General features: G+C 40.6%; 1 protein-coding gene across 6 annotated transcripts; it reads left to right on the top strand.

The window, feature by feature from the left end:
* The first annotated feature begins 288 nt into the window (after window positions 1–288).
* Window positions 289–15,623, top strand: LOC127351317 (NLR family CARD domain-containing protein 3-like). Of its 6 annotated transcripts, none has more exons than XM_051378713.1 (10): window positions 289–393; window positions 1,102–1,209; window positions 5,976–6,086; window positions 6,234–6,312; window positions 6,993–7,215; window positions 7,455–9,252; window positions 9,920–10,093; window positions 10,485–10,739; window positions 13,813–13,859; window positions 14,718–15,623. In XM_051378713.1, exons 2-10 carry the CDS (start codon window positions 1,103–1,105, stop codon window positions 15,260–15,262), a joined length of 3,339 nt encoding a protein of 1,112 aa, XP_051234673.1. In that variant the 5' UTR covers window positions 289–393; window position 1,102; the 3' UTR covers window positions 15,263–15,623. The 6 variants fall into 6 exon arrangements, with proteins under 6 accessions (XP_051234673.1, XP_051234672.1, XP_051234676.1 ...); XM_051378712.1 differs by having other exon boundaries at window positions 300–434; XM_051378714.1 differs by having other exon boundaries at window positions 301–406.
* Window positions 15,624–15,668: the final 45 nt, after the last annotated feature.

Below are 15,668 nucleotides of genomic sequence, written 5' to 3'. Positions count from 1 at the left end.
TGATATTTACACTGATATTTATTGATCTGCAAAACATTAATATCAGCTTTTGCCTATGAATTGATGACGCCTTGGTGACTACTAGAACTGAGTAAATTATCTTACAGCACAAACTGTTCTGTTGTTCAGAAACTGACAGCTCATTACGTGGTCAGTTACCACCATCTAGTGGACAGTCAATGTAACTGCACCATCTGATGTACGGTGTCTCTGACACTGACTGGCTTTCTGCCACAGGTTAAACTGGTTTTGATGTCACTCTGATGTTTTTAGACTTGGACTCTGAAGTATTGAGGGTGTGACTAAGATCAGATAAGATTCACACAGACACCAGGACTGACGAGGGAGAAATGAGCAGCTTCTTCTCTCCCACTGTTTCCTCCACACATAAAGGTAGAAAGTGACTGTAAGTTGACCTGAAGTGAGTTCAGCAGGTGAGAATCCTACCAGAGGAATCTGTAAATGTTTGAACAGGATCACTTTGATCACATTGTGTTGTATCACTGTTTGACTGTACAGCATATATGTTTCTGGGTTGTTTCACAATATCTCTTTAGATTAGTATAGATGATAGTTATTGTTGAGTGTTTTTGAGTTAAAGAAGAGTGGTTTGAGAATAATCTGCATTTATTACTGTTAGTAGTTCTCAGGTAAAACCAACAGCAGTCAGACTTTAATCTGAGCTCACATCAGTAAAAAATGCAGGAAGTGTCAGAACTGGTCGGACTGGATCAACATAGCTGTGGTGTATTTTATTAAAAACAATGAACTAATGAGGCCTGTGATGGAAACCTTGTTGTAGTGACGGAGTGCAGCTTTTCCAGCAGGGCACTTACTGTCTAAGACTCTTCTCCATGTCAGAGCTCAGCACTCAGATCACCGTCACATCTGCCACTGAGCTACTGAATAACAGCTTACAATAACTAATCATTAACTGATAACTTTATTAGTTAACAATGGCCCAACCACTGATTCATCAACTAATATGAGACAGCATCTTTAATCAGATTACATTACTTTACGTTACTCATCCACTGTCTTCTTACTGATTTTCTATCTAAGTTTAAACTCTTTCATTAGTCAGTTGTTTGTTTGTATCAGGATGCAGCAGCGGAGACCAGATGCTCCTGAACCAAGCTGTGTGTCCATGAAGAGTGACCAGTCTGTGGATCGCTTTGATGAGTTTAAAGTCAGACAAACTGATGGAAGGTAGGAATTAAAACTGAAGTAGATTTCAGCAATATCACAACATTTGGTTTTGATCCGATGTCAATTGACACCAGGATCAGATCAACAGTCTAATTTTCAATTATTTTTACTATTAATAACTAATAATAATACTGACATATAGGGCACAGCCATATGTTATTTCTGAGGTGAATGTGTAAAAGCCCTGAAAAAGGGAGTATGTGTCACAATGTATTCAACTGTCTGAAATATAACAAACTTTAGGCTACTGAAATATTACCATAGTAAAAGTACATCAACCATAAACCTAACATATCTAACCAGTAACAGTGTCTGTAGTAGTGTTTTCAATGCTGAATTACCAGATAAACAAATACAAGAATAAACCAAACATAATATGTCGATAACATTAAAACTCATAATTTCCCCCTTAACCAAACTCATTCAGTAATGCAGACATTAGAGCAACAGAAATTCAGGCAGTCAACTTGACTATCACTAACCAAGCGCACCCTTTCAATCTGGCGGTCTATTTAAACTGCACAGTTTCCCAGCTCTCCCTCTGCTCTGTCAATCCCGCTGATGCCCTGCATCCGTATTGCTGCCTACTGCTCTGTAAGCCCCACCACCACCCCAGCATCCACCTGTAGGCTCTGGCTAGGGATTGTTAGTGACTTTAATGTACTTGAAGTGTGCACTGTCATTTCTAAAAAATTACAACTATCTATTGTACTATTAAAAAAACTATGCTGCATCCACTCTATTTCAGTCTGGCCACAGCACCTCATCCACATCGCAAGCAATGTTTTCCCTGGCCAAGCAGCGGGGGAAATATTGCCTAGCATGGCGAATCCAGCCATGAAAAGCATCAACTGCTATATCTCCACATGCGTCTTCCGTAGGTTGGAGAAGGGGTATATGCGTTTGTGGATTTTGGTCATACACTTTCCATCTCCAGGCAGAAAAAAATTCCTCAATAGGATTGAGGAATGGAGAATATGGAGGGAGATACACAACTAAAAAGCGTGGGTGGGCAGTGAACCAGTTACAAACCAGAGCAGCCCGGTGGAAACTTACGTTGTCCCAAATGACAATGTACCTGACCTGCTCTGGGCCGTCAATCTGATCTGGTGGAATGAGTGTGTTGTGTAGGGTGTCCAGGAATGTGATCAGATGAGCAGTGTTGTAGGGGCCAAGGGTAGCATGGTGATGGATGACGGCGTGGTGGGTAATCACTGCACACATTGTGATGTTCCCTCCACGCTGGCCAGGGACTTAAACAATGGCACGCTGGCCGATGATATTCCTTCCCCTCCTTCGTCTTTTTGTGAGGTTGAATCCAACCTCATCAATGAAGATGAACTGGTGCTCCACTGCACTCTAGCTCTCTGAAACACACATGACAATATCAGAAATAGACATGGAGTGGTCACTATTGTGAAGCACAATCATTATGATTACAATACTGAAATATGAATAATTTATACAGTGTTGAGAGCATGCATCAATTGTGGGATTGTATAGGACTCACTTGCACATAGTTATATTGCAATTCTTTGACTCTTTCTGAATTGCGTTCAAATGGCACCCTGTAGACCTGCTTCATCCTCAGATTATTTCTGCGCAAGACACGGTCCAGTGTTGATAAGCTTACCCTATCAATATTTTGAAATCTGTTTTCTATTATTTTTCTTTGGATTTGCCGTAATGTTATGGCGTTATTTTCTAGGACCATGTTCATGATTTCAGTTTCCTGTTCAGGAGAAAGAAGACGTTCCCGACCACCTTGTGTTGGTAGTCTTTCAATTCTGCCAAACAAAAAGTAATATACTGTAAATACTGTCTAGGAATACAAAGTAGGAATAAATTTCCCAAATACCTGAAACACACTTTATTTTTACAGTCCTACAGGACAGTCAATACTGTACTACTGTACTCATTGAGTACTGTATTGATATGCAGTAATGCAATTTTCGAGTGAGAGTAGATTTCTTACCTATTCTCATTTCGGAAAGTCCAGAAGATGGATGCTACAGTGTGCCGGCTCAAATTTGGCTGAACTCTTTGCCCAGCCTCCCTCATTGTTAGACCATGGTTGACCACATGGTCAACCAAAGTGGCTCGGATCTCATCAGAGATTATGGTCCTTGGCCGTGGCCGTACTCGTACTCTTACTCTTACTCTTACTCTTACTCGTACTCGTACTCGTACTCGTACTCGTACTCCTCTGGCTCTGGCTCTGTTTCCAATGTTGGCATCCATTGCTCCAAAACAGAAGAGCTCACCTGTTGCCCTTTTATGCTAAAGCTCTGATTGCTAAACTGTGTGACAGGTGTTTGCCCATGTGATGAGTCAGTGTGCATAGTAGGGCAATTAACTTTAGAATTTTGAATGACAGTGTGTTCCTTGTGAAAACAAGATATTTTGTTCATGAAAATTGTGTCAAATGCAGAGAATTGTGTGTAGTGTTTTGAAAAAAGTGTGTTTTAAAACTGCAAATTGAGTGTAAAGCAGGAATTGTGTTTGTAGTTTAGCAGAATTGGTTCAGGGCGTTGGTGCATTAGTTACATGTTGTGGTCATTGTGTCTCAAGTACCAGTAATTGTGTGTAAACAATTGAGAAAAACTGTAAATGACTCAGATTGCATCGGGGACTAAAAAGTCCTTAGGACCTTAAGAAAAACTGATTATCTCGTAAATATATCCCTGAAATCTGAGTGTAGTCCTTTAGTAGCTCATCCTCTGAACACCACAGACCCTCCACTGCCCCTCTGAACTCACTGATACTTTCTAGAAGAGATCCTCCTACATCCTGTCCATTATTCAGCTCGCTGATTCCGGCTGCGGCTGTCAGTACACACACACTATCATTTGTTCCTGAAAATCTTGATCAGTACATCCCTAATGGACTTTGGACTGGTCTCTGTACTTGTATTATTAGATCTTAGTGCTGCATTTGACACCATTGACCATGATATTCTTTTACAGAGACTTGAGCATCAAATTGGCATTAAAGGAACCGCACTAAGCTGGTTTAAGTCATATTTATCAGATTGTTCGCGGTTTGTACAAGTTAACGATGAAACTTTAATAAATACTACAGTTAGTCATGGAGTTCCACACGGTTCTGTACTTGGACCAATACTATTTACTTTATATATGCTCCCTTTAGGCAACATTATTAGAAATCACTCCATTAACTTTTACTGTTACGCAAATGATACGCCGTTATATCTATTGATCAAGCCTGATGAAATTAATCAATTATCTAATATACAAACATGTCTTAAGGACATAAAATCCTGGATGAGCTGCAATTTGCAAAAAAAAACCGAAATTCTTGTACTTGGCCTCAAAAATCTTAGAGACTCAATGTCTAAAGATATAGTTACTCTGGATGGCATTACTTTGGCTTCTAGCACCACTGTCAGGAATCTTGGAGTTATCTTTGATCAGGATTTGTCATTTAATTCCCACATAAAGCAAACGTCCAGGACTGCCTTCTTTCATTTACGTAATATTACAAAAATTAGACACATCCTATCGTAGACTGATGCAGAAAAACTAATCCATGCATTTGTTACTTCAAGGCTGGATTACTGCAACTCTTTATTATCAGGTTGCCCCAATAAGTCCATTAAAACGCTCCAATTAATTCAGAACGCTGCAGCACGAGTACTGACAGGAACTAGAAAAAGAGATCACATCTCTCCTGTACTAGCTTCTCTGCATTGGCTCCCTGTAAAATTTAGAATAGAATTTAAAATCCTCCTCCTCACCTACAAAGCTCTTCATGGTCAGGCCCCTTCATATCTTAAAGAGCTCATAGTACCCTATTACCCCACTAGAACACTACGTTCTCTGAATGCTGGGCTACTTGTGGTTCCTATAGTCTCTAAAAGTAGAACAGGAGCCAGAGCCTTCAGTTACCAAGCTCCTCTCCTGTGGAACCAGCTTCCAGTTGTGGTTCGGGAGGCAGACACCATCTCCACATTCAAGAGTAGGCTTAAGACATTCCTCTTTGATAAAGCTTATAGTTAGGGCTGGCTCAGGTGAGTCCTGAACCATCCCTTAATTATGCTGCTATAGGCCTAGACTATCGGGGGATTTCCCATGGTGCACTGAGCTCCTCTCTTCCTCTCTCTCTTTCTGCACTCATTCATGTTCCATTAATGCATGTTACTAACTTCACTTCTTCCCCGGAGTTCTTGTGCTTTCTCGTCTCGCAGGTTCTTATCGATCCTGGTGGAGCCTCCTGCCATGGTCCTGCTTTACTGCCATTGCCAATACTGTTGTTGCTGTGCAACTGTCTGTCTGTCTGTCTGTCTGTCTCTCTCTCTCTCTCTCTCTCTCTCTCTCTCTCTCTCTCTCTCTCTCTCTCTCTCACCCCAACTGATCGAGGCAGACAACCACCCACCTAGAGCCGGAGGATCTGTCCTAGGTTTCGGCCTTTTAACAGGCAGTTTTTCCTTGCCCTTGTCTCCAAGGTCTTGCTTATGGTGGTACTGTTGGGTCTCTGTAAATAATGTTATAAGGAGTTCGGTCTAGACCTGCTCTATTTGAAAAGTGTCCTGAGATAACTTTTGTTATGAATTGGTGCTATACAAATGAAATTGAATTGAATTGAATCAAACTTTGTACTTCTGACACTATTACAATAAGACTTATTATTGTTGTACTGAGATATGTATGAATAAAAAAATTTAATAATTACATTTTAGTGAAAATCTGATCAAAATATTTTTCTGTTTTAAAAAATGTAAATACTTCATTGTTTGTTTGTATCAGGATGCAGCAGCAGAGACCAGACTGTCCTGAACACAGTTGTGTGTCCATGAACGGTGACTGGTCTATGGATCGCCCTATTAACTTTAAAGATGGACAATCTGCTTCTCAAAGGTAATCATTTGAGGTCCAGTAATCAGAGCTGAATTTAGTTTAGAGTTGACATTGAGACAAAACAACTTTAATACAGATTTTTAAATATATATATACAGATATGAATCAATAAATGTAAAAAATAAAAACTAGATGTTTTCTCCACAGAGTTCAGCAGGAGAGCTCAGAGGTTCCCAGTGACCAGTCTGCCCAGCAGCATCAAACAGACCTGGACTCCATATTTATGGTGAGTACATGTACAAACACACCTTAAATACTAGTGAAGTTTAAATGATGAACTCAGAGATTAAAAATCTCTCTCACTACGACACATTTCGACCAGTTGGATTCTACAAAGGCCATTCATGAGATCCAAAGTAAATGAATCACATCATGGGTTAGGGGGTTAGCGTGCACATATTCAACTTTAACTTTCACACAAACCGATGTTAGATTAACACCAATTTATACATTTATTAACATAACAAAATACCCCAAAACTGTGAGAGTCTCAGTGTCCAGCAAAATAGTTTAAATATGAATCAACAAACTGTAATCAAGATTACAGTCAAAGTTTGTGACAAAGAAGGAGCGTGAAGCTGCAGTTTAAAAAGGGGCAACCTGCAACCAAACCTCACCATTATGACAAACAAGAAGTTTGTGTGTGTGTGTGTGTGTGTGTGTGTGTGTGTGTGTGTGTGTCACAGTGTGGGAGCATCCTCTGTAACTTGTTTTACAAACTGTAGATTCTGCTATGTTCTACGGATACTGGATACGGAACTACGGATAAAATGCGAGACTATCATTTAGGTGCAAACAATCTGCATACTGTTGTGTTCAGACCAGCAGGCCTTCAGGCTGACAGATGAATCACATGTTGTATTCTTCCACTTTAAATCAAATGTTCCCTTTATCTTTCTCTTCCAGCTGCTGGAGGAGAACATCGTCACTTTTGTGAAGAACAAGCTGAAGAGAGTCCAGAGGGTTCTGACTACAGATTACCCACAAGGCTTAGACAGTCAGGATGAGGATGAGGAAGTACTGGACGGTGACGATGAAGAGCGGAGCAGCAGAGAGGCATTTCTGAAGATCACAGTGCACTTCCTGAGGAGAATGAAGCAGGAGCAGCTGGCTGACTGTCTGCAGAGCAGTAAGAGGATTTTAACAGATTGAACATGATGGAAAGAGGAAATGGAGGCAACACAGGAGAGATTAACATTTCTAAACTCCGCTGTAAATATGTTTCACAACAGAGGCTGTTTGTCCTCCACTGATGAGCTGAATAAAACTGACGGAGGAGGAAAATCTATAAAGCCAGACTTAATGTTCAGATTCTCTGATTTTCTGTAGGATCCACTCACTGATTCCATTTGTTGTTTCTTTATTCAGGAACTCAAGCTGCAGTGTGCCGACATAAACTCAGGTCTAACCTGAAGGAGAAGTTCCAGTGTGTGTTTGAGGGGATTGCTAAAGCAGGAAACCCAACCCTTCTGAACCAGATCTACACAGAGCTCTACATCACAGAGGGAGGGACTGCAGAGGTCAATGATGAACATGAGGTCAGACACATTGAAACAGCATCCAGGAAACCACACAGACCAGAAACAACAATCAGACAAGAAGACCTCTTTAAACCCTCACCTGGAAGAGATGAACCAATCAGAACAGTGATGACAAAGGGAGTGGCTGGCATTGGGAAAACAGTCTTAACACAGAAGTTCACTCTGGACTGGGCTGAAGGCAAAGCCAACCAGGACATACAGTTCACATTTCCATTCACTTTCAGACAGCTGAATGTGCTGAAAGAGAAAAAGTTCAGCTTGGTGGAACTTGTTCATCACTTCTTTACTGAAACCAAAGAAGCAGGAATCTGCAGGTTTGAAGAATTCCAGGTTGTGTTCATCTTTGATGGTCTGGATGAGTGTCGACTTCCTCTGGACTTCCACAACACTGAGATCCTGACGGATGTTAGAGAGTCCACCTCAGTGGATGTGCTGCTGACAAACCTCATCAGGGGGAAACTGTTTCCCTCTGCTCGCCTCTGGATAACCACACGACCTGCAGCAGCCAATCAGATCCCTCCTGGGTGTGTTGACATGATGACAGAGGTCAGAGGGTTCACTGACCCACAGAAGGAGGAGTACCTCAGGAAGAGGTTCAGAGATCAGGACCAGACCAGCAGAATTATCTCCCACATCAAGACATCCCAAAGCCTCCACATCATGTGCCACATCCCAGTCTTCTGCTGGATCACTGCTACAGTTCTGGAGGATGGGTTGAAGACCAGAAACAGAGGACAGCTGCCCAAGACTTTGACTGAGATGTACATCCACTTCCTGGTGGTTCAATCCAAACTGAAGAAGATCAAGTATGATGGAGGAGCTGAGACAGATCCACACTGGAGTCCAGAAAGCAGGAAGATGATTGAGTCTCTGGGAAAACTGGCTTTTGAGCAGCTTCAGAAAGGCAACCTGATCTTCTATGAATCAGACCTGACAGAGTGTGGCATCGATATCAGAGCAGCCTCAGTGTACTCAGGAGTGTTCACTCAGATCTTTAAAGAGGAGAGAGGACTGTACCAGGACAAGGTCTTCTGCTTCGTCCATCTGAGTATTCAGGAGTTTCTGGCTGCTCTTCATGTACATCTGACATTCATCAACTCTGGAGTCAATCTGCTGGCAGAACAACAAACAACATCCCGGTGGTCTGTAGTGTTCGGAGGTAAATCAACACGTTTCTACCAGAGTGCTGTGGACAAGGCTTTAGAGAGTCCAAATGGACACCTGGACTTGTTCCTCCGCTTCCTCCTGGGTATTTCACTGCAAACCAATCAGAAACACCTACAGGGTCTGCTGACAGAGACAGGAAGTAGCTCACAGACCACCAAGAAAATAGTCGAGTACATCAAGAAGAAGATCAGTGAGGATCTGTCTGCAGAGAAAAGCATCAGTCTGTTCCACTGTCTGAATGAACTGAATGATCATTCTCTAGTGGATCAGATCCAACAGTTCCTTAGTTCGGGAAGTCTCTCCTCAGATAAACTGTCTCCTGCTCAGTGGTCAGCTCTGGTCTTCATCTTACTGTCATCAGAAGAAGATCTGGACGTGTTTGACCTGAAGAAATACTCTGCTTCAGAGGAGGCTCTTCTGAGGCTGCTGCCAGTGGTCAAAGCCTCCAACAAAGCTGTGTACGTGCACGAGGCAATAAGAAAATTCAATAAGATATCGATAGTTTTGCTGAAATACATTAATTGCACACCGCCATGAAAGCACTGACTACGTTCAGGTTCATAACGTAAACAACTTATCATATCCCTCGATAATGAAGCGAGCTATGAGTGAATCACCATAGCCGCTTCCATCACAAACCACAGGCAGTCCACAATGGAGAGGTACCCAGCAACAATACCGGATGCTAAAACATAAACATTACAATTATTACCTGTGTGCCTTGATAAATAAAGTGGTAAATTCAACCTTCTTTCACCTGGTCTTTATCAAAAATAGGTCATTAAAAATGGTCAGCTATATCACCGAGCCCTAATGTGCACACATCACTATCCTGATTAGTTTATTCTTAAGGGTGCTCTGATTGATTGTAATCAGCCGATATTCTCTCTAATTAGTTTGATCGGCGATCATAAGAGCTGATCAACATTACTTTGGCAGGTCACCAGATATATTAACGTTTCACAGCCAACTGTGTCTTTGGTCTCACCCAGAAAAAAAAGATAAGCTAAAAACCTCACATAAGCCGAATAACTCAACTGTACATCAGTATTTCTACATCTCTCATATTTAAGAGAAAACTAACGTTGGCAATTGTTTTATTTTATATTTCTGATTCCTCTTCAGGCTGAATAGCTGTAACCTCTCAGAGAGAAACTGTGAAGCTCTGTCTTCAGTTCTCAGCTCCCAGTCCTCTCGTCTGAGAGAGCTGGATCTGAGTAACAACAACCTGCAGGATTCAGGAGTGAAGCTGCTGTCTAATGGATTGAAGAGTCCACACTGCACACTGGAAACTCTCTGGTAAAGATTCAGCTGTTTGTAAAAGTCTTTTTACTCATTTTTACGATCCTTTTATTAAGTGATGCAGCAATGTCATACTGAAAGGGGTAGCTGACTCAGGAGTTTATCACAGTACAGTGTGTTGGTTCTTGACACTGAAATCTGAATCAAACATTTTCACAGTAATTCAATTATATTCCTCTGTACTCAAACATCTGTGTGTTCTTAAGAGAATAATCCCCAACACTAATATAACAGATAATAGCAATAGTTTAGGGCTGAACACATATCAACCAATAAATAAAAAGCACATTGGATTGGTTTTAACAACTTTAATGTACTTTAAGTGTGCACTGTAATATTGTGTTATAAGCACTGGATCAGAACTCCATCCTTAGATAATTTTCTTCAGGCTCAACACAACAGTCAAGAAGAGGGGCTGCATTACTGCTGAGGTTACACATATCAAACCATCATCATCGTGTGTGTTTAGTCTGTCAGGCTGTATGATCTCAGAGGAAGGCTGTACTTTTCTGGCCTCAGCTCTGAGCTCTAACCCCTCCCATCTGAGAGAGCTGGACCTGAGCTACAACCATCCAGGAGACTCAGGAGTGAAGCTGCTGTCTGCTGGACTGAACGATCCACACTGGAGACTGGACACTCTGCGGTATGGACATATGGACAAAGTATGAGGGGCCGTCAGGGACATTATTCAGAATTACCTCTCACAAACACATGTGAAACACTCTCACATAAACAACTGGAAGATTAGTCTCTCACACACACTACTGAAATGCTCTCACACATACAACTGAAACGCTCTTATATACACTACTGAAACACTCTCACACATACAACTGAAACACTTTTATATACACTACTGAAACGCTCTCACACATACAAGTGAAATGCTCTCACACATACAACTGAAATGCTCTTATATACATTACTGAAACACTCTCACACATACAACTGAAACGCTCTTATATGCACTACTGAAACGCTCTCACACATACATCTGAAATGCTCTTATATACACTACTGAAACGCTCTCATACATACAAGTGAAATGCTCGCACACATACAACTGAAACGCTCTTATATACACAACTGAAACGCTCTTATATACACTACTGAAACACTCTCACACATACAACTGAAACGCTTTTATATACACTACTGAAACGCTCTCAAACATACAACTGAAACGCTTTTATATACACTCCGTGTTAATACCATTAGTAGTTTATCTTGTTGCTAGGAGTCCGTAGATTCACCATAACAAGAGAGGGGAGACTCTGCTTAAATCTTCTCCATAAAGCCGTTCAGTCTCCACCTTCCTCTCTTCCCCCGATGTTGCTTCCCTCCTCGGCATCCCTGGTGTGTTTTCTCCAGAGTTCAGCTGGTAAATCAGCTGTTCTGTCCACTATGCCTAGGGGCATTAGTACAATCAGCTGTTCTCCGGAGTAAACAAACTCAGCATGCCTGACACTCATTTGTCCTCAAAAAATGACAACTTGACACATTACCTTGTTAGTTTAATACTTATTGGCTAAAAATGTGTGTCAAAAAAGCAAAATAAGTAATTTCATTGGTTACATTTTCACATAGTGACCTATAAACACATGGCTAATTTGAATATTCAAATTAGCCATGTGTTGATCGCAACAACAGCTGCTCACTAAGTCTGGTTGTCAATCAAGCTCTCAGTGACAGAGAACTTAACTTCGGTTGTTCGACTGAAATTCTGAAAATGCTCATACTTATATGTATAGGCAAAGCCTTGGCCAAGCCTATACATCTGAAACAGAAGGTGCTATATTTTTATACCTTTTTTACCCTTTATCTATCCAGATAAAAACATTAAGAACAGTGTCTGTATGATGTTTATTAGACCTATGTAATCTGAATTGGAAGGGCAGGTTGTCATCAGCTGTATCTTGTATATTTATTATTAGCTATGTGGTATGTGTATGCACCTTTATGCAATCTGGTGGAAAAGATAAGATATTCCTTTATTTGTCCCACAATGGGAAAATTCCAATGTTACAGCAGCAAAGTGGATAGAGAAAAAACTCATATAAAAAACAGTAAGAGTAGGAAAAATAATAAATAAAAACTAAAAACACTATGTACAAGAGAAAAAACAGTAAGAATCCACAAACAACAGATAACACAAATAGTAGCAGCAGCAGCACTTGCACATGGGCAATAGAGTGCACAGTAACTATGGAATGCTATTGCACAGTAATTATTGCACATTGTTATTGTATATAAATATTATATATATTCAGTAATTATTATTATTGATGCCGAGAATTTTAACATATCAAAATTTAAAACGGGATCATACCAAACAAATATCTGCTTGCGTGTCCCTGTGTATGCAAAGTGTCCTCCTTTTTGATGTGAAGGAAATGGCCGTCCTAGTGTCCTGGTGGAAGCGGCATTAAAACACAAAATAAAACACAAAAACTCTCTCAAACAACATCGTTAGAGAGGGCAGGACTTCAGAGAGTTACAGTGAAAAAATAAGAACGAACAAAAAGAGAATACAAGTTAAGACGTTAAAAAAGCAATCTCAAAGGCTGGAGAACGTAACAGGCAGCATGCAGCTTTCATGCACGACTGATCATCTTAATGTATATCTATATAACAGCGTTTCACTTGTATGTGTGAAAGCATTTCACTTGTATGTATGAGAGCGTTTCACTTGTGTGTGTGAGAGCGTTTCAGTAGTGTATATAAGAGCGTTTCAGTTGTATGTGTGAGAGTGTTTCAGTAGTGTATATAAAAGCATTTAAGTTGTATGTGTGAGAGCGTTTCAGTAGTGTATATAAGAGCGTTTCAGTTGTATGTGTGAGAGCGTTTCAGTAGTGTATATAAGAGCGTTTAAGTTGTATGTGTGAGAGCGTTTCAGTAGTGTATATAAGAGCGTTTAAGTTGTATGTGTGAGAGCGTTTCAGTAGTGTATATAAGAGCGTTTCAGTTATATGTGTGAGAGCGTTTCAGTAGTGTATATAAGAGCGTTTCAGTTGTATGTGTGACAGCATTTCAGTAGTGTATATAAGAGCGTTTCACTTGTATGTGTGACAGCGTTTCAGTAGTGTGTGCGAGCAAATAATCTTCCAGTTGTTTATGTGAGAGGGTTTCAGTAGTGTATGTAAGAGCATTTCACATGTGTTTGTGAGAGGTAATTCTGAATAATGTCCCTGACGGCCCCTCATAGAAACAGCTGCTCTCACACTGTTTCTCTGTCACTCTGACTAACAGAGGAACTCTGGTTCATGTGTCATGGAAATTCTTCCCAAAATTGAGAGTTGCTAATTCTCTGAAGAACTGTCAAGCCGGTGTGATAATTAAGACACTTTATTACATGCAGCATGGAGAGAAGACCACATCATGAGCATTCTCTCCTGACTTCCAGAATCCTCTTCCTTATGTACATCTCAGTACATTGTAAAACAGTGATCACCCCTGTTCGTCCTATTAATATTACTAATGTAAAGTCCAGGTCTCTTCCACAAATGGTCTTGTGAGCTGACTCTATAACTGTGACCCACTGCTGACCCTATGTCTGTAACCAACTGCTGAGCGGTCTTTCCATACCATAAAACACAACCCCCTGACCAGGACTATATACATTTACTACCCCTCCTTAACCATGTATCTACCACACGTTTAATGGTGAATATGAGTGAAGGTTTATGAATACTTTCTGACTTTGTTTCTTCCTCCAGGGTGGACCATGGTGGACCGCAGAGACTGAAACCTGGTGTCAGGAAATGTGAGTGTGTTTTAAGTTGGATTCATGAGAACTGAGCTTGACACGTTACACTAGATTTTTTAATTTTTTTGAAAAAACAGTGAATTTCTACTGAGTCAGTCAATCAGGATTTAGCTTCTGTTTTTGTCAGTGTGGCTGGAAAAATGTTAGAAATTCAGTCAGTCAGTTTAAAAATGACAAACTGAACACATTGATCCTACAAAACTAATATTTTATAAAGAGTGCAGCCAGCAGAAAGCTAACTTTGTTTCATCTGGGTCTTTTGACTGTCACTGATATTGTAGAAGAGTTTTGTTGCCTTTAGGTGCTGCTCGTGGACTCGTACTTCACATCTTGACAGATATAAGTTGTTGTTTTATTAAGTCATAAACACAACACGTCATAATTAATGTCACAAAGATGTTGAGAAGTTGAATAAAGTGAGTTGATGAGGATTTACCTTCCAGTTCCTCCCTGAATGGGAGACCTGGGACCAAATGTACGATACATACACACAAATACTATGCATACTCCATTTTTCACACATAAACTGGTATTTATATGATCAGAATGTGTGCACGTCTCACTGACTTCAAACAAGCGTACACATTTCTTGCAACAAGAGTCAGTCCTCTCCTTGAGGCAGAATGAACGCACACACTGTGAGTGGAGAAAGGTAGCTCCATTGAAAGCCCTGGTATAGTTTGCCCTCTGGTTGATGCTATTATAAATGGATTGTTGAAGTTCAACTTAGTCAAACATTATTCACAGTTTGAAATATAAGTTTGAATGATTTTCTTTCAGTAGTTGTCAGTAAAGTAGTTCATAAATCAACAGATGATAACCTGCAGCTGTATTGTGTCTTGTTCTCTCCATCAGATGTCTGTGAAGTGGAACTGGACACAAACACAGTAAACAGAGAGCTCAAACTGTCTGACAACAACAGGAAGGTGACACTGGTGGAGGACTATCAGTCATATCCTGATCATCCAGACAGATTTGACTACTGGCCTCAGCTGCTTTGTAGAAATTGTCTGACTGGTCGCTGTTACTGGGAGGTCGGGTGGAGAGGAAGAGTTTCTATATCAGTGAGTTACACAGGAATCAGCAGGAGAGGATACAGTGATGACTGTGTGTTTGGAAGAAATGATCAGTCCTGGAGTCTGGAGTGCTCTGATTATGGTTACTCTCTCTGGCACAATAAGAGAAAGATATCCATCTCCTCCTCCTCCTCCTCCTCCTCGTATGGTAGAGTAGCTGTGTATGTGGACTGTCCTGCTGGCACTCTGTCCTTCTACAGCGTCTATTCTGACACACTGATCCACCTCCACACCTTCAACACCACATTCACCGAACCTGTTTATCCTGGGTTTACATTCTGGTCAGATAGTTCCTCAGTGTCTGTGTGTTCTCTGGAGGTTTGAGAGTCTCTCCTGTGAACAGAAACTCTGCTGACTGAAGATCAGCTGCTGAAATCAAAGTTCACTCTGTTCACCATCACACACACTCTGCACTGTGAAGCAGATCTGTCTCAGACTCACACACAAAACATTCAATTGTCAGATTTCACTTTGATTCTCAACATTTTAACACTTTATCTAGAAACGCTTAATGATATATGTCTAAAAAGAATGAACTCTTTTTGGGAACTAGTATATCTTCTTTCTTTATATTTTGCCACATTATAAAAATGTGGAGACTAACGGTTTGTTGAAACAATCCTGAAGCATTAAACATATTTTCTAATATTTGTAAATGCTTTTAATAAAATCAGTAAAAGCCTCAGTGTGTCTCTGCCTCCCTCTGGTGGTCGTTTGATCAAACAGCAAA

This window comes from Dicentrarchus labrax, unplaced genomic scaffold (assembly GCF_905237075.1).
Source record: "Dicentrarchus labrax unplaced genomic scaffold, dlabrax2021, whole genome shotgun sequence".
Lineage (NCBI taxonomy): Eukaryota > Metazoa > Chordata > Actinopteri > Moronidae > Dicentrarchus > Dicentrarchus labrax.
Note: the sequence above shows the minus strand (reverse complement) of the source record. Positions and strands in the feature narration are given on the sequence as shown.